This window comes from Drosophila ananassae, chromosome 2L, assembly GCF_017639315.1.
Source record: "Drosophila ananassae strain 14024-0371.13 chromosome 2L, ASM1763931v2, whole genome shotgun sequence".
Taxonomy (NCBI): domain Eukaryota; kingdom Metazoa; phylum Arthropoda; class Insecta; order Diptera; family Drosophilidae; genus Drosophila; species Drosophila ananassae.
Genome location: NC_057927.1, coordinates 14,174,264 through 14,192,697, shown reverse-complemented (window position 1 = coordinate 14,192,697; position 18,434 = coordinate 14,174,264). Strand labels below are relative to the sequence as shown.

Genomic DNA, 18,434 nt, shown 5'->3' with positions numbered 1-18,434 from the left:
ATGGGGGGTGGAAAATAAAAAATATCGCTGCATAAATACCTAAGGCAACCTATTTATGAGCGTGATAAGAATCTTTAAAAATTATAAGTAAAATCTCAGCCAAAAGAAGAAACTATTAAAAACCAGAATGGGACTATTCAATTATTTTAAATTATCAAAATTCAAATAAATTCCCATTTTCCAGTACTGATTTTTGATCATCCTATCAACACTGTTTTTGGATGCATTTCAACACTAAATTAAAGCAGCTGATTAGTAGTGTTGGAAAATACGTGGAAATTATTGTGTATTGCTTGCTTCAAATATTTTCTATGCAAACTCAAAAATAATAATCACAGCCAGAGTTCTTAGCAATTTTTAGGCAGTGAGCGGGGATTTGGCTGCCGACGGCTGCGAGGTGTGTGTGCGTGTTTACATAAGATGTTTATATCCATTCCAATTAGTTGTATGGCACTTGCGTGGCGGGCGTGGCGTTGAACGGAAAAAAATGAATATGAACGCACGCTCGTAAAGCCTGAAAAACGCCTCGGGACAGTACAAAAACAATAACAATTCCAATAGGCGATCAGCGTTGGGCTAATCATTTATGCCAAACGCAGAAAGAGAGAGCCTAATTAGCATATCAAATTGGATGACGGCAGAGGGGCTAGGAAAAAAAAATAAAATAAACCTAAACAATTCCGTTTCTGGATTTCTACTCCGCAGATTTGGCCAGAAACTCTGGTGGTGGCAATGTGCTGGGCAAGATGTCCCGACTCGCTGATTACTTCGTAATTGTCGGCTACGACAGCGATAAGGAGAGTAAGTACTATATGGAAACAATGCCCAAAATATACCCATTTATTGATATGCTCTATAACTTTTATCACAGAGACGGCCAGCAATGTGTGCGGGCAGCCAACTTGCGGCAAGATCGTACAGCGCTTTCCCGAAAAAGATTGGCCGGACACTCCGTTTATCGAGGGCATTGAATGGGTGCGTTATTCGGGTGAAGAAATTACACCTGCATTGAAAATTATAGCACTTAAGAGCACATCAAATTTGTTATCTTTAAAGCCTTGCATAATGACTTGAGCTTATTATAGCAATTTATCAAATACTTTCAATGCTAATGTACTGACCACAAGTGTTACTGTCACCCATTGTCTTTATCATTTATTTTTGTTATTCCCTCAGTTCTGCCAGCCACTGGGATGGAACTTATCGTACGAGAAGCAGGAGCCCAAGTTCTTCGTCTCCGTGTTGACGGACATCGATGCCAACAAGCACTACTGCGCCTGTCTCAGTTTCCACGAGACGCTGGCCATCACCCAGACACGGAGCGTAGACGACGAGGATGAGACCATTGGGAGCAGTAGGCTGCTGGGCAGCGAGCCCTCAACGGAAGCGGTGGCGCCAGCGCCAATCACCCACCACAGTGTTATGTATGCGCCCAAGTGCCTGGTTCTCATTTCTCGATTGGATTGTGCGGAAACTTTCAAAGTAAGATTCATATTTCTATACAAAAAGTGTGTTGCTATGCGATAGAAGGGACTTTTAATCATTCTATTGTTTTTTTTTTAATGGCACTACATCATGTTTACATTATTAAATAATGATTTCCGCTTTTCATTTTTCAGAATTGCCTGGGCACTATATACACGGTGTACATTGAGAATCTGGCTTATGGAATGGAGACCCTTATTGGTAACATCCTGGGCTGCATACAGGTTCCTCCCGCTGGTGGACCCCAGGTGCGCTTCTCGATCGGCGCCGGTGACAAGCAGTCATTGCAGCCACCGCAGAGCTCCTCACTGCCCACGACCGGAAGTGGCGTCCACTTCTTGTTCAAACAGCTCGGCATCAAGAACGTATTGATATTACTCTGCGCCGTGATGACAGAAAACAAGATCCTATTTCTGTCCAAGTGCTACTGGCATTTGACCGAGAGCTGCAAGGCTCTGGTGGCACTGATGTATCCCTTTCGATACACCCATGTCTATATACCTATTCTGCCGGCGCCACTCACCGAGGTGCTGTCCACGCCTACCCCCTTCATCATGGGCATACACAGTTCACTGCAGACAGAGATTACGGATCTGATGGATGTGATCGTCGTGGACTTGGACGGTGGTCTTGTTACCATTCCGGAGTCCCTCACGCCACCAGTTCCCATATTGCCATCACCGTTGTGGGAGCAGACGCAGGAGCTGCTCAGCATGATCCTATTCCCAAATCTGGCCCAGGCGGATCTGGCATTTCCCACCCAAGAGCGCCCGTCGGCGCTGGCCAAGACTGACGCCCAGATCGATAAGGAGCTTCGCGCCATCTTCATGCGTCTCTTTGCCCAGATGTTTCAAGGTTATCGCTCCTGCCTGACCATAATCAGGATCCATCCCAAGCCGGTGATCACCTTCCACAAGGCCGGGTTCCTCGGCGCCCGCGATCTCATCGAGAGCGAGTTCCTTTTTCGAGTTCTGGATAGCATGTTTTTCACCACATTTGTTAACGAACGAGGACCTCCCTGGCGGGCCTCCGATGCTTGGGACGAGCTTTACAGCTCCATGAACGAATTGCTCAAAACGGAAGCTCAGAACAGGAATCTCGTAAGTAAAAACTATTCTTCTATGACCAATTAATATTAATTATCGGGCATATTTTTAGATACTCACACATATCCAGGAACTGGGACGCATCCTCCACGAGAACGAGGGAACTCTAGCACACACCAGCTATGCCCAAAAGGTGCTGCGACCTCCGGAGGGCGCCTTCCAACGCATCCATCAGCCTGCCTTTCCGCGTATTAGCTCCGAAAAGGTGGAGCTCATAATTCAGGACGGAATCCGGAAGAATGGAGTGTCGCAGCGGTTCCACCTCACCCGCAATCAACACCGAATCATCCCGATGGGACCACGGCTGCCCGAGGCATTGGATGTACGCCCAAATGTCCATAACTCGGTCAGAAGATTAGAGGTGCTGCGTACCTGTGTGTCGTACATCTTCGAGAACAGGATCGCGGACGCTAGGAAACTTCTACCGGCTGTGTTACGCACACTGACCCACCGGGATGCGCGGCTGATCCTCTGCCGAGAGCTGTTCGGCTATGTCCACGGCAACAAGGCGGTGTTGGATCACCAGCAATTCGAATTGGTTGTGCGTTTCATGAACAAGGCCCTGCAGAAATCATCGGGAGTGGATGAGTACACCGTGGCAGCCGCCCTGCTGCCCATGTCCACAATCTTCTGCCGAAAACTATCGTCTGGCGTGGTGCAGTTCGCCTATACGGAGATTCAGGACCATGGCATCTGGAAAAACCTACAGTTCTGGGAGTCCACCTTCTACCAGGATGTGCAGGGTCAGATCAAGGCGTTGTATCTGCTTCATCGCCGCCAGAACGAACACCAGAAGGAGGCAAACTGCGTTCTGGACGAGGTGCCGCTGGAGGAGCCAAGTGCGTTGGAAATCACTGCCGAGCAGCTGCGAAAGAGCCCCACCATCGAGGAGGAGAAGAAATCGGAGCTAGCCAAGTCCGAGGAGTCAACGCTGTACAGCCAAGCCATTCACTTTGCCAATCGCATGGTCTCCCTACTGATCCCGCTTGACGTAAATGTGGACGCTGCCAGTAAGCCCAAGCCCGCTTTCCGCCTGGAGGAGAATCAGAGTGTTTCCAATAGGTAAGGTGGAAGATTCCCAAAATCTTACACTGTTAAATGATTGTTCTTTTGAATTATAGTATTATGGGCTCGCACAGCCTAAGCGAACATTCCGACGAAGGATTTGAGGAGAACGATGCCCTGGAAATCAGCAATACGGTGGCAAAGACCATTTCCCGTTTCATCGACTGCGTGTGCACCGAGGGCGGTGTTACCTCCGAGCATATTCGCAATCTACACGACATGGTTCCCGGGGTAGTGCACATGCACATCGAATCCCTGGAGTCGGTCTATCTGGAGGCAAAGCGACACCCGCACGTACAGAAGCCGAAGATCCAGACCCCTTGCCTATTGCCCAGCGAAAACATAGTGGCGGAACACCTGCGGTGCTTCCTTATGCCCGACGGACGCGAGGACGACACCCAGTGTCTGCTTCCCGCCGAGGGGGCTCTCTTCCTGACCAACTACCGAGTGGTGTTCAAGGGATCTCCCTGTGATTCGCTCTCCTGCGAGCAGGTCATCGTACGCTCCTTCCCGATCGCCTCCCTGCTGAAGGAGAAGAAGATATCGGTGCTGTACTTGTCGCATCTAGATCAGACTCTCCCGGAAGGTCTGCAGCTGCGCTCCAGCAGTTTCCAGCTTCTAAAAGTGGCATTTGATGCCGAAGTGACGCCGGAGCAGATCGAAAACTTCAGAAAGATACTGAGCAAGGCGCGCCATCCGTTCGATGAGTTCGAGTACTTCGCGTTCCAATCCTACGGAACAATGCTTCAGGGTGTGGCGCCGCTGAAGACCAAAGAAAAGTACTCGACGCTGAAGGGATTCGCCAAGAAAACGCTTCTGCTGACGGCCAAGAAGGCTGGCTTCAAACAAAAGCAACAAACCAAACGCAAGCTGGTCTCTGATTACGAGAATGGGAGATCAGACGCCGATGCTCTGGACACACAGTCGATCGATGATGAGCTGGAGGACGGGGATGAGTTCGAGACGCAGAACAATACCTTGCCAAGATTGCTCACCGCAAAGGATATAGAAAGAATGCGGGAGCGAAGCTATGTGCTGGACTGGAAGCGACTCGGATTCGACGCTGAGTCGCAGCGGGGATTCCGCATCAGCAATGTGAACACCAGCTACGCCACTTGCCGGTCCTATCCGGCAATAATCGTGGCCCCAGCCCAGTGCAGTGATGCAGCCATAAGTCACCTCGGCAGGTGTTTCAAGGGCCAGCGCATCCCGCTGCCCACGTGGCGGCACTCGAACGGGGCCCTGCTCATTCGGGGAGCTCAGCCGAATAGCAAGTCGGTCATCGGAATGCTGAAGAACACCACCGGCAACACTAATGCCCACCATGATGTCACCCACTATCCCGAACAGGACAAATATTTCCTGGCGCTGATCAATACGATGCCCAAGCTGACGCCGCTGGCCCTCAACCAGTACTCCGGCATGAATCTCTCCATGGGCTCTCTGCTGGGTCACAGCTCAGCGGACGAACGACCGCCTCTCACTCCGGAGCTATCGCGGAAGCACAAGAACAATCTGGACATAACCGATGGCGGCAAGTCGAGGCAAGGAGGCGGAAAGGGTGGCACTATGAAGGGAAATCCTGGAAACTCTTCGGCAAATGCGTTCCGCAAAATGCGTCTCTATGCTTTGGGTGAGTTTGTTTAATATTTTTTACTAAAAGTGGAGAAAAACAGATAGTTTCCTGATTTCCAGGCGAAAAATCACAGGCCAAATCGAATATGAACGTCGACTTCTGCGCAGACTTCATTCCGGTGGACTATCCAGACATCCGGCAATCGCGTCTGGCCTTCAAGAAACTCATCAGAGCCTGCATGCCCTCCCACAACACCAATGAGACCGATGGCCAGAGTTTCGCGAAGATGGTGGAGCAGTCCGACTGGCTGCAGCAAATCTCGTCCCTGATGCAACTGTCCGGAGCCGTGGTGGACCTTATCGACCTGCAGGAGAGCAGTGTCATGCTTTCCCTGGAAGATGGCTCCGATGTGACCACCCAACTGAGTTCGATCGCCCAGCTGTGCCTGGATCCCTACTATAGGAGCCTGGAGGGCTTCCGGGTGCTGGTGGAGAAGGAGTGGCTTGCCTTTGGCCACCGCTTCGCCCATCGCAGTAACCTGAAACCCTCGCACGCCAACACGAACATAGCTTTTGCACCGACTTTCCTGCAGTTTTTGGACGTCGTTCACCAGCTGCAGCTTCAGTTCCCCATGGCCTTCGAGTTTAATGACTTCTATCTGAGATTCCTGGCCTACCACTCGGTGTCCTGCAGATTCCGCACGTTTCTTTTCGACTGTGAGTTCGAGAGATCGGACTCGGGCATCGCCGCCATGGAGGACAAGCGGGGCTCGCTGAACGCCAATAACATGTTCGGAGGAGGCGGTTCCGACGACGAGTGCAACGTGTATCCGATGGACATGAGAGCTCCTCGCACTCCCGCTCCCCTAAACCGGATTGGTCACTCCATATTCGACTATATCGAGCGGCAACACAACAAGACTCCAATATTTTACAATTTCCTGTACTCCGGTGGCAAGGACATCGTCTTGCGACCGCAAAACAGTGTGGCTGCTTTGGACCTGTGGAGGTACTACACCAACGAGGAGCTGGCCCAGGGGCCGCCATACGATCTGGAAGTAACCACCGTTGATGATGAAGTCGATCTGTCCGAGTTGAAGGGGAAGCGCATGGTAATCTCCTCCGGCTACGACAACCTGGAGAAGTACAATCCCAATGCCTATGTGTGTCTACTGAACGAGGTGAGGCAGGCGGAGACGGAGCGCGGACACTTGCCCCAGAAGTGGTTGCAGGTGTGGAACAATCTGGAGGTGCCCAAGCTGGAGCCGATAGTCTCACACAACTCATCGCTCGGCGACATCTACGTGCAGGCGCATCAACACAAGCGCTCCACGCTCGATATAATCATGAAGGGCAGGCTCGCGGGATATCAGGACAAGTACTTCCATCCGCATCGGTTTGAGAAGCACCCCTATACCACTCCGACGAACTGCAACCACTGCACCAAGATGTTATGGGGTCCGGTGGGATATCGGTGCATGGACTGTGGCAACTCTTACCACGAAAAGTGCACGGAACTCTCAATGAAGAACTGCACCAAGTACAAGGCCATTGACGGGACAGTGGGGCCGCCAAATGTGAACATGTCGCAGGGCGACACCGCAAGCATAGCCTCCAGTGCCGCCACCACAGCTCGCACATCAAGCCATCACTTCTACAACCAGTTCAGCAGCAATGTTGCCGAAAATCGGACGCACGAGGGGTGAGACCAATATTTGATCTCATTTATATTTTAATCTTAAATTTAATGTTTCTCTTAGGCACCTTTACAAACGGGGAGCTTTACTCAAAGGTTGGAAACAACGCTGGTTTGTCCTGGACTCGATTAAGCATCAGCTTCGCTACTATGACACATCCGAGGATACCGCACCCAAGGGCATTATTGGTATTTAAGATGAAATTATACTTATAGTTCGGCACTAAAGCCTTCTTGCTAATTTCAGAACTGGCTGAGGTACAATCGGTGTCTGCCGCACAGCCTGCACAAATTGGCGCAAAGGGCGTGGATGATAAGGGATTTTTTGACGTAAGTGGTAGCTTAACAAGCCAAGGAATACTAATCCTTCTCTATTCATTTGCAGCTTAAGACGTCGAAGCGCACATACAACTTCTATGCGGTGAATGCCAACCTAGCACAGGAATGGATCGAAAAGCTGCAGGCTTGTTTGCAATAGACAGCGAAGCATCCGAATCTTCCGAATTCGATTCGCAATCCGAATTTCGTTTATTTCCTTTCCATACTTTTCTATACGCCCCCTCCCCCATCCAAAAAGTTTTGTTGTAGTAAAAACCAGTATCTTTATACTAATATGTATTAATATGAATCTGTGGCTTTGTGTATCATATCGTAGCTAAAGAAAAAGAACCTATTGCATACCTTAGCGTTTCCTTAGTTGATTTGATTTGAGAAATCATAGCAAGCAACCACTATCATTATCTTAGATGTAGCAACAATTATGCCAAGCAACAAGCAAACACGTTAGTTAATGAATGAAATCCACTCTGTAAATGTGAATGTAAAGAAACTATAAAACGATGTGATTATATATGAAAACAAACAAAATCCGACTATATGATAAATTAACAATAATATGTATGAAAGCGAGATGAGATGAGATGAAGCCACGCCCGCTAACTTTTTATATACATATTTTTTTTTATATACATATATATATATATATATATAAATATATACATATATCCTTACGCATACAGAACTATATAGGATTATAGTAAATGTACCAAAGATTATTCCACCTTTGTTGCGCAATGAAAATGCATTTCTCGGTTGCTTCCTTTAAAGTTTAAACTAAAACCCTATTAATCCACGCTTTCCTTTATTTATACACACTACATGGTAATCAATATAATACATACGTTTAATGCAATTATTTGTGGCTTACAAACGATAATATACATATTTAAACAAATGCGCCCTTGGTTTTCATTGCTATTGTTATTATCCTTAAAGGATATCCTTATCCTTAGACCCGTCCATCCTGGCCATCATAGGAACGTTGTCCAGTAGACAATGTTGAGTATGAAGAACGAGAACGGGAAGAAAAATCGCGAGAACTTGTCTATATAAATGGCTGTGGCATGTCCGTGGCAGAAAGTATCGTACTGCGGCTCGATTATCGACTCCCGATGGTGCTGCAGAGCGGCCTTAGAGGCGTCAGTTTGGGACGGAATACTTTGGATGGGATTGCGTTACCAACTCACCTTCAGATCGTCCAGATCGCTGATGTTCTCGTCGGAGTATCCCTTCATCGCCTTGGTGGCCACCGGTCCCATGTAGTTGTTAACCACGGCGAACTCCATCAGCGACAGAAAGACGAACACCGAACAGGACGACATCCAGACATCTATCGCCTTCACATAGGAGACCGGTGGCAGGGACTGCTGCGATTGGGTGTTCTGGGTGGCAAGGGTCAGCAGCGAAGTCACTCCCAAGGTGACACGGGCCGGTATGGCCTCCGGCTTGATCCAAAACGATATCCATGACATGACCACGATCAGAGCCGAGGGGATGTAGGTGTGGAACAGATGGTAGCCCAGGCGACGTCGCAGGTTGAACACAATTGCCAGGCAGGTGAAGTTTCCTGGACAGAATATATATGTTTTAGGAAGAAATCTCCATGCTAGGATTATCAATCTCACCCGTGGAGTACTCTATGGTACAATCGGTTGTGTAATTGTTCGATATATCCAACTGCGGCAGCTCAATCTCCGCATTGACCACAAGCGGATCGGTCATGTTCCAAATGAAAACTAGATCCTCCACCGTATGGGATACTAACAACCAAAGTTTTGTTAAATAATCACATCTAGAGGATTTCTAAAATAAATATTTTTGGAGCAAGCTTAAGGGAAGTAATCGAGCGATATGGATTAGCTGGGCTGGAGAACAGATAGACCAGAGTTCCACCTACAACTCTCAATCATCATGGAACAGATTTGGGTGTCGTGGGGATAGGACTCGAACTTCATGGCACACGATAGCACCAGTGTGAGCTTGGACATGTAGAGCAGTGTTTTGTCGTGATACAACCAGAGATAGTGATTCGGGATGCTCATCTCGTGGAAGGTGACCTTCTTGGCATTCTTGAAGAAGCAGTCCGGCCGCCAGATGCTGTGCAGCCAGTCCACGTCGAGGATGCGGTACTGCTCGCTCATGTTCTCGGGCAGTCGCAGGCGAGGATCCCGCCAGCTTTGTGCTAGGAATATATCCGTCACATAGGTCTGTAGGAGTGTTTATAGTGAAGATTTTATCAGAAAAAATATTAGTTCAAACTTACCATGGACTCCTCGTTAATGGAATCCAGCGATAGCACCGTGACATGGAAATAGACGACAGTGGGCTGACCCAGTAGTTTGGGCGCCCGGTTCTTGTCGTAGGTCTTTGAGGGTATTGGCAGGATGTCCGGAAGCGAGAGACTCGACTCGTAGTGGGACACTAATTCGGCGCTCTCCGTATTGTTTCTGGAATGCCAAAAGACCCAATGGAATGCAAAAAGCCTTGTGACGAGCATTCTGATGAAACACCCCGCAGCACTCACCTGAAACCATGAACACAGTGGCAGGGCCGGATCGATTGCTCCAGCGCTTGCAGGTAGATTGCTACGGCAATCAGGAATTTATACTCTACCGATTTCCTAGTTAGGCTTTGCATTATGAACACACACTACTTTTTGATTTATCAATACGATTCGCCCACGACACATCGCTCTGCAGTCCATGTCATTTGAGCTGGTTGCTCATTTCTGGCCGGGCATTGGGCATTGAGGAGGTGAACTTGATTGGATTATCGTAAAATGCAGAACGGAGGGAATTATTTTTTACTGGTCGCCGTGTAAAAACCAATAAGCATACGACAGAGTTATCGCGACGATTGTGATGCTTTGCAGCAAAGTGTGATAAATTAATTTCTAAGGTTTCATTCGCTTTCATTGGCATTCGTCACACGACTTTTCAAATTGACAACTGACCCCGGCGAGCGGAATGTCGAAGAGGAAATGTGCGTACCGACTGGCAAGGGCATTAATTTAAATATCTGTTTAGTATTTGCGAAAATATATCGAAGAAATATGAAGAACTTTTTCTTTTTGGCTGAGCAGAAATTCAAATGTGAACATGGGCGCCAACTGCACTACTCACAAACTGTTTATTTTAACCGTTTCACAGTTTTTAACTCTTAAATATGTTAAATTATTTTTTTAATTTAAAAATAAGAGAACCAAAGGCATTAAATCAAAGATATAAACTAATTTAAATGGGATAAAGAGTAAAACCCAAACCGGAAACGCCCTGTAGTATAACGGTCTATGTTGCCAACTACCTTCCGGTCTGGCAGCGCTGGCGCCAAAACAGCTGTTCCCCGAGTTGGCAACACTATGAGCTCAAAATATTGATTGTTTCACTTGCCTTGGCGAATTTTTGAATATGTGGGTGTAGAAAAACAGGTATTTCAAAAAATTCTAATCCGCAACAAGTGAAATATAATAACGGAAAACCTAAGACTAACGGAAATGGAACTATGGACACAAATTACAGGTGAGTAGCCGAAATTGAGTTCCGGTAAGAAACCCGAAGAATTTGCAATGAGATCCGGGTGGGTCAGGGGTCAGGGGTCCCTTTTCCTTTGTGCAGTGACGCGATTCCGCTGCGGCGCATTGTGCAACTTGTGGATATTGATTAATTGCAAGAACACCGAGATACACAAAACATGATTTTTAAGATTTAAAATTGTGTTTATTTTTAAAATTTTTTTATAAAGGTGAATAGGCAACCACTGCGCAGTACAAAAGTGAAGACACAAACAACAACCATGGAGTCACCGCTGTATCCAAAGGCCAATAACAATATGAGCTCCGCTGACAAGATGAGCTCCAGCCTGAACAGCAGCACCTTGGAGGACACCACTCCCAGCGATTCAGGAATTCAGCTTCTCGACTCGGAGAACAGCGATGTGATGGTTGAATCGATCTGCTCCTACGAGGAGCAACAGAGAACACCCCATGCCATTCCGCCGGCCGATCCCAACTCAAATGTGGAGGCCACCATGACCACCAGCGAGTGCTCTACGTTCGACACCACCGAGAAGATCGTGTACCGTCGGAAGGTCCACAAGCCCTCGTCCGCCTCCAAGACACCCAAGAAGCGGGTGTCCTTCCACGAGGACATACTGAAGAACACTCGCACCGACAACATTCACATAGAGCACGGCTTCATTACCTACAAAAATGGCCGGAAACTGGCGTTCGCCAACTCGGCGGGCGTGGCCGGGGCTCCCGGTCGCTACTCCTGGTGTCCGGACCGCGAACGGGCCGAAGGACCCAGCGAAATCAGCGCCGCCGGTCGGGAGGATGACGGCGAGGAAGCAGTGGGTGGCGGAGGAACCAGGCGAAAGAGGCATCTGGTCTATCGGAATGCCTGCTCAGATGTGCTGGACTATGCCAACTCGGACATCTTTGATACGGACGAGGCCAGTGGTCTGCAGTACGACGCATCGGGTGTCTTCGAATATGGAGCAACGGCCGAAAAGAAGGAGGAGGGGCCGCGTTTGTACAAATGCGTCTGCAGCAGCTCCAACTCCAGCCTGGACTCTGACGAGCAGGACAAGAACTCCAATGCCAACCGGAAGCAGTACGAGCAGGCCAAGAGCAGCTCCTGTGACTGCATCGGGATGAGCAATGCCAATAACAATATAATCGGTAAGGGGACAAGTTTTAAATAATAATTGTTTAAAAAAGATAAAACTTAAATGTTAATTATTATTTCTTATCATCTTCGAACATCAAATATCAGGTGAGAACTGCTACTATTCGGAACCCAACATCGGAGACGCAGACAGCCCGAAAGTCAAGTCGGTTTGGAACAAGGAGAAGAAGCCCAAGTCGAGCTGCCTGAAGAAGACCAAACGCTACACGAACATCACCCTCGAGCAGGACCTCAACGGGCGAGTTAAGAAATTCAACGTGCACGACATCAAGCACCAGTTGTTGGACAACAGCAGCAAGATGATTTTTGGTTCTTTGAAGAGTATCTTCACCATGCCGCTGCCGGAGCGAGGTGTACCCGAAGGCTCGGAGGACCTTCAGTCGGTGGTCGAGTGCGTCCCAGAGCTGGAGCAGCCAACGCCGGAGCACCTGCCGCGGCCAGGAGCCGCCGAGTCACCGCCGCTCAAAGCCAAGCCATTCCTCAGCAAGAGTCTGGACGGGAGCAAGCAGACACCGCCGGTCAAAAAATTTGTGCACAACGTCGACGAGCAGCTGCGCCGCAAGAATGACGACGATAGTGCCAGCTCCTCGGAGGCATCACCCGTGGAACCGAAGCAGCAGCCGCACATGTTACACCGCCAAGACGAGTTCGATAAGGAAACAGTTCCCATTGGCAGCGCACAAGGCGGCGAGTTCCGCAGCAAGTTCATCATTAATTGCGAAAGTACCGTCTTCGAGCACACGGGCGTATCCTACGAGGCCGGCGATCCACAACCCGATCTGTCAGCCTCAGTCCACCACACCAGTGTGGCCGGCTTGCTGGAGCAGAACACTCCGATAGCGGAACCGGCAGCTAGTCATCTCAAAAAGTCATTTATGGACGCTCCCATCGCCAAGACGTTCAGCAATTTCTTTCGCAGCTTCAAGGAGAGCACCAGTGCGGTGGCCACGCCAGTTGAAAAGGACGAACTGGCGGTCACTGATAGCACCTTACGTGAGTAATTGGGCTGAGAATTATAAGAATTATTTAAAATATTATTTAAGTTATGATTAATTTTGCAAATTTCATCAATGACTCAGCTAGACATTTTTTGATGATTTTGTAAAAATCTTAAACATTTTAAATGACATTTTTAAACTGTTAAATTAAAATTATAATACAACTAAATTAGCTAAACTAATAGTATAAACAATATTTGAATTTTCTTTCCAAAAAATGTCAAAATATTTTATGATATTATTTCCAATAAATGGGGCGACTTTTTGTGTTTTATCGCAAGTTTTAAATCGAAATGGGTTTTCTAAGTAATATATTTAAAGAAAATATGCAAAAATATAACAAGTTGATCTTCTTACAGTTTCCAAAATGTCCAAACCCCAGCAGCCGGCTGCTTCTGTCGGCAAGCTCTGCAGGAATCACTCATCCTCGACCATATCCGAACCCAGTTCCCTCACCAACACCAGCAGCAACCAACAACAGCATGCGAAGAGTGTCGACCGTCACTCGAACTCCAGGCACCTGCCGTCCCCGCTCAAGAAACCAGGACAACCCCTGCAGCCACCCCGTTACTACGACCAACAGCATTCCCTTCAGAGTCGCAGCCTGCACAGCCCCAGCGTCTATCTGGCACCGGGAAGGGGTGGTGGTCCTGGCGGCAGTGGACGCGACTCAAAGAGCACAATCCTCAGCGAGGAGTTCGACGACATCCTGACCATAACCACCACGGACACGGCAAACGACAAGCGCTCAATGGACAGCGATCTGGTCATCGTGGACTACACGGACGTGGACTATGCACATCTGCTGAAGCCCCCGGCACCGGCAGCCAAGACATCGCTGATCAATCGATTCCTCCGGAATGTAACCCAGAAGAAGATCATGGAAACTTCCATTCGGAGGAACGACTTTTTTGCCGACAAACTAAGAACCGAACAGAGGCATATGGGCTCTGATCTGTACGTGAAGGGAGCGAGGCCAAGGAACTATGAACTGATTGACGACCTGAACGCGGAGATAGCTATGGAGATCGAGATGTGCGGTACGAACTCACCGCGCCGGGAACTAGCTATCAGTCTGGACACAGATCTAACCGGGTGCTCGTCTTATTTTGAACTTGGCATCGGAGAGGTGTCGATCGATTTGTTTAGAGAGAAGAGGTTGCTTAACTTACACCACTGCGATGAGCAGCTAATGAAGGTAGTCCTTGTCAATAAAAGGGAAGTAATTGTAACTTATATTACCTCCTAATCCCCAGGTTTTCAAATTGTATACGGGCTACAGCGTTGATGGCATTATGACTCCCGTGCTGGTCCTACTGACGGATAAGACTCTTTACGTGGCTAACCTGGATCGTGATCGACTGTCTGCCAAGTTTGTCCTGGCCTACAAGGACCTAGATGTCATACTGGTAAGAATAAACCACTCCCAGTCTTCTTATTCAATGATATCTTCGACAATCATCTACTTTTTGCAGATGGGTCCCTTTGGAAATACGGTCTTGTTGAGCAACAGCATGCGGGACATGCAGCAGGTTTTGCTTGCCGGCGGACCCTATCCAGCCGGATCACTGGTGGCTAATTTGGAGCTGTGCGCCAGACGCAGCGGCTCCACCTTGCCGGCGGTCGGTCAGCTGACCTTGGAGCACCTGGCTCCGTTGCAGGCCTTTGTGCGGGCCAACAGTTGTGTGGGCCGGGATGAGAACTGGCTGTTTTACGCGGTCGTTAATGTACCAGCGGCTGGAGCTTTGAGGGAGGAATCGCCAAGCGAACCTCTAGGACCTTCTATCAAGGGATTCCTCATGCACCGCCGTCTCAAGGCCAATGCCAGGGCACCTGCGAGAATCTACTGGCAACCGGGTTACTTTCTACTGAAGTATGTAGCCTGCAGTTTTCTATTTTAGTTCACTTTTTTAATCCCCACTTTTGCTTTAGAGCTGGCGTGTTGTACATGTTCAATGATTCCACTCAAAGGCTTCCCAGCTGGGCCGTGGCTCTCGCCGAGTGCCAGGGCGCCAGAAGAACTATGAAATCGGAGCGACCACACTGCTTCGAGATGATGCTCAAAGGCGAACTGCTGCAAATGGCAGCGCCCGACGAGTATGTGGCCTCCGAGTGGCTCCAAGCTCTTCTGCAATCAGCCAGTGGTGTAAGTGTTTCAGTAATTGATTCGTTCTTATATATATTATTAAATATATTTATTTTTCAGCTTACTAATCAGCAGGAGAAGCACAAAACTTTGGGTTGCACTTTAATTGTTACTCAAAACCATTTGATAACTCTGCGCGAAGACTTTTCTGCTCCTTTGAAGCAACTCAACCAGCAGCCTGCCGAGCAGGTTGGCCCAGTGAGCAAAGAAATTATAATGGAGGAGGATTTACTGAGTGTTTTTGAAACTGGCAGTTTGGTAGGCTTAATTCCATCTATTATTAGGCCCTTTTTACTAAAAACTACCTCTTTAATTCAGATGGGCTCCACCATAAGTACACCAACGCGTGGCACTCAGCATTCGTACTCTTCGCTGAGCTCCACACCCACTAAGAACTCAAATATTCCTAATTCGTCTAAAGAGGAGACTTCCTCGCCCGGAAAGTCACAACAAATGACCAGCGTTTACGGCAAAAACTCGGGCCTGGCTATTCTCACCTGTGCCGACATCAAGGCCATGACGGGCATTAAGATTACCTCGCGCAACGAGGTTTGGTGGTGCATAATGGAGTTCTCGTGTCAGGAGGCTCCAGTGGAAAGTCTAGACGACTTGGTGATCTTCTTCGCCAGCAGCATGGAAATGCAGCGTTTCCTGCGATTGCTAGAACAACTATGGCAGGCCAAGAATGTAAGAGGGCCTCTTTTTTAATTAGTAACTTTATTAATAATATTAATTTATTGCTTTCAGAATGATCTCTTTCCCATAACTATATTGGACGATGGCGACGTGCTGGCGGAGCAGTGTACGGAGCTCTATGTGGACACCAACCGGGCATGGGAGCCACTGCTTTCGGCCGCGTTGGGCTACTCGCGTGGCTAAAAAGATGCTTGAAACGCTATACTCCATAAACAAATAGAAAATTATATATATTTCCATATAACTCAAGCGTTAAATATTCTATCCTGAATACTCAAAATAGTTAATGAACAAAAAGTATTGATATACAATCTATATATAGTCGGTATTATGTATTATGATTTTGTAATGCCTGCCTTCGCTTGACTAGTTCATTCATTTGCGCTGTTATCTCCATTTGAATAATTTTTGTGATATTAGCCCTAAAATCTATGATCTTTTGGGTATACATTTTTGTATCTTGTTTAATTTATAATTGTTTTCTGTATTATCTGACCTTTTTATAAGAACATTGTGTACAAATATTGCACAGAAAAATATGAAAGATACATATATAAGCCATGGAACGTATTATCCGAAATGTTATGTTTTGGGGAGGGGTGCTCTACTGGTCCAAGGATCATATCCGTATGATATACAAATACTTACAATCTATAACCATTTATAAATGCAAGAAGATGAAAGGGTATGGTGTTTTTTGTTATTTATTTTTTTTTTTTTTTGCAAAGCTGTGCCCGCCTTTTCAATTAGCTTAGATTACAGTCCCCGCCCCCTGTGACTTTTCGCCATAAGCCTTTCAGCCCACTCCAAGCTCATAATAATTAATAAAATGAATAAAAGCCATTAAGAAACGAATTTTTTATTGTATCCTAAGCCCATTGAGTGATAGGCCATGCCGCAAGTGACGATAGGGTTTATCTTTGTTGCGGGAGAAGGTGTGAGATACTGTATCTGGTATTAGCTTGAAAAGGTTTGAAGGACTATGGGTCCTAACCTGCATAATCATGCGTGTGCGGGAGGGAAAGGGATGGGCTCTTACAAGGATGCTGGATTAGGGAAACGAGTTCTCACATTTCCAACAGATACTGTATCTGCATTTGTATCGGTGAGCATATGTATCTGTGTATCTGCAGGTACATTCGGTGCACACGTGTGCGTGAGTATCGCATCCAAATACATTCCAGTGCCGGTGATCGAGTTTTAGGAAAGGCATTCCATATTCCATATTCCATATTGGTCCCTGGGCGAAAAAAAAAACAACAAACTCATAATTGGGAAAATGTGCAGTCAAATTCAAGATAAACACATGTAACAGTTGGAGCTCGAAAATTCAAGCTAAACAAAGCATTGCATTCAAGGGTCCGAGCGCCGAAGAAAGAGAGTGGGAGAGTGGGAGAGGGGGTGGGTGAAAGAATCACTGAGAGACGAGAGTGAGAGACGAAGAAGCAGGGAGAATAAAACAGAACGTACAACAGAAAAAAAAAAAAAAGACTCCAACCCTCTTAATAAGTCAAACGAGTGGAAGACAAGACTGCAACAGGAAAAAACAAGAATGAGAAAAACATACAGACACCCATACACTGGCAATTATGCAAGTGCACGTGTGTGTGTTAGCATGTTAAAAATGTATCTTTAGTTGCAACGACTTTGTAGGGCGCTATAGGAGAAGGAATTTACTTTAAAAAAATTTAACAAAAATATATAGTTTATTTTTCTATCTTTAAGATCTATACAGAAACATGTCCAAACATGTTTTCTGTAATACTAGTAGAAGTAAAGAATTATTTCCTAGTACTTCAAGTATATGGTTTTTGTAATTCTCATAAAAAGTATCTGTATCTGACGATCTCCTAACCCTTTAGTGCTGCATCTTGGAAAAATGAAAACACTTGTAAGCCGACCAGAACAGAACAGAACAGAACTTGTCGTTGTGCAGCTGAGCCGCGGCCTGCTTTCTTTTGCTGCTGTGCTGGACTCACTTTCATTAATACAACTTACAGCTACGGATACGGATACGGGCTACGGGCCAGAATCCATCGAATGCAACGAGAGCAATGAGCTCGAGAACGCGCTCTCCTCTCTCTCTTGCTCCCGCTTTGCTCTTTTCCCCGTTCTCCTATCGCTGAGGGGCAAACAGATCCAGATACATGCACACACAAGCGCATATAACCAAACATAGATACTTAAAAACACCGTACACACGGACATACATACCGACATTCACATGTAAACGTATAAGTGCACAGCAATACCACACAACCCCAAAAGTTGGAAAACCAAATAAAAATACAAGGCGCATTGTGTGTGCGTTTTTCTTGTTGAGAACTAAAGACCGACTTCTCAATGCCCTACACATGTTTTTTTTCTTTTTTTTTTTGATAAAATTGTTATGATTTTTTTAGGTTTTATTTTTTTGAATTAAATAGATTACTTAAGGAGCATCTAAAACATAAACTTGCTATTTAATTATATTATTTTTTAAAAATTATTCAACCACTTTAGTTACCAAAAAAAAGTATCTTAAGTTTATTCATCCTTATTATATAACTTATTATATAAATTTTCCAGAAAATAGTTATATTCCTCCCCCTTTAATCTTCAAAAAAAGTGCAAATTAATGGCCTTTTTGGCTGTTCTGCATTT

General features: G+C 46.8%; 3 protein-coding genes and 1 long non-coding RNA gene across 7 annotated transcripts; 2 read left to right on the top strand and 2 right to left on the bottom strand.

Moving 5' to 3' along the window:
* Positions 1–245: 245 nt before the first annotated feature.
* Positions 246–7,555, top strand: LOC6499410 (myotubularin-related protein 13). The gene is made up of 11 exons (XM_001954660.4): positions 246–397; positions 706–801; positions 872–975; positions 1,177–1,482; positions 1,620–2,585; positions 2,644–3,653; positions 3,713–5,289; positions 5,352–6,933; positions 6,992–7,116; positions 7,175–7,257; positions 7,313–7,555. Exons 2-11 carry the CDS (start codon positions 747–749, stop codon positions 7,403–7,405), a joined length of 5,901 nt encoding a protein of 1,966 aa, XP_001954696.1. The 5' UTR covers positions 246–397; positions 706–746; the 3' UTR covers positions 7,406–7,555.
* Positions 7,459–10,412, bottom strand: LOC6501175 (glycine receptor subunit alpha-4). Of its 2 annotated transcripts, none has more exons than XM_001954659.4 (6): positions 9,791–10,412; positions 9,530–9,713; positions 9,164–9,473; positions 8,892–9,026; positions 8,454–8,833; positions 7,459–8,396 (listed from the first exon to the last, which is right to left on the bottom strand). In XM_001954659.4, the coding sequence occupies exons 1-6, from the start codon at positions 9,901–9,903 to the stop codon at positions 8,238–8,240; spliced, it is 1,281 nt and encodes a 426-aa protein (XP_001954695.1). In that variant the 5' UTR covers positions 9,904–10,412; the 3' UTR covers positions 7,459–8,237. The 2 variants fall into 2 exon arrangements, with proteins under 2 accessions (XP_001954695.1, XP_014766913.1); XM_014911427.3 differs by having other exon boundaries at positions 7,459–8,384; positions 9,791–10,410.
* A 181-nt stretch (positions 10,413–10,593) lies between these two features.
* On the top strand, positions 10,594–16,361 carry LOC6499411. 2 transcript variants are annotated; one of them, XM_001954658.4, is made up of 10 exons: positions 10,594–10,784; positions 11,008–11,944; positions 12,039–12,944; positions 13,309–14,147; positions 14,206–14,358; positions 14,425–14,822; positions 14,882–15,095; positions 15,156–15,353; positions 15,414–15,782; positions 15,843–16,361. In XM_001954658.4, the coding sequence occupies exons 2-10, from the start codon at positions 11,059–11,061 to the stop codon at positions 15,972–15,974; spliced, it is 4,095 nt and encodes a 1,364-aa protein (XP_001954694.1). In that variant the 5' UTR covers positions 10,594–10,784; positions 11,008–11,058; the 3' UTR covers positions 15,975–16,361. The 2 variants fall into 2 exon arrangements, with proteins under 2 accessions (XP_001954694.1, XP_014766056.1); XM_014910570.3 differs by lacking the exons at positions 10,594–10,784; positions 11,008–11,944; positions 12,039–12,944 and adding an exon at positions 13,202–13,255.
* On the bottom strand, positions 16,197–18,104 carry LOC116656225. 2 transcript variants are annotated; one of them, XR_004311223.2, is made up of 2 exons: positions 17,647–18,104; positions 16,197–17,031 (listed from the first exon to the last, which is right to left on the bottom strand). It is a non-coding gene; the product is annotated as an uncharacterized LOC116656225 (long non-coding RNA). The 2 variants fall into 2 exon arrangements; XR_004311233.2 differs by having other exon boundaries at positions 17,771–18,104.
* Between the last annotated feature and the right edge of the window lie 330 nt (positions 18,105–18,434).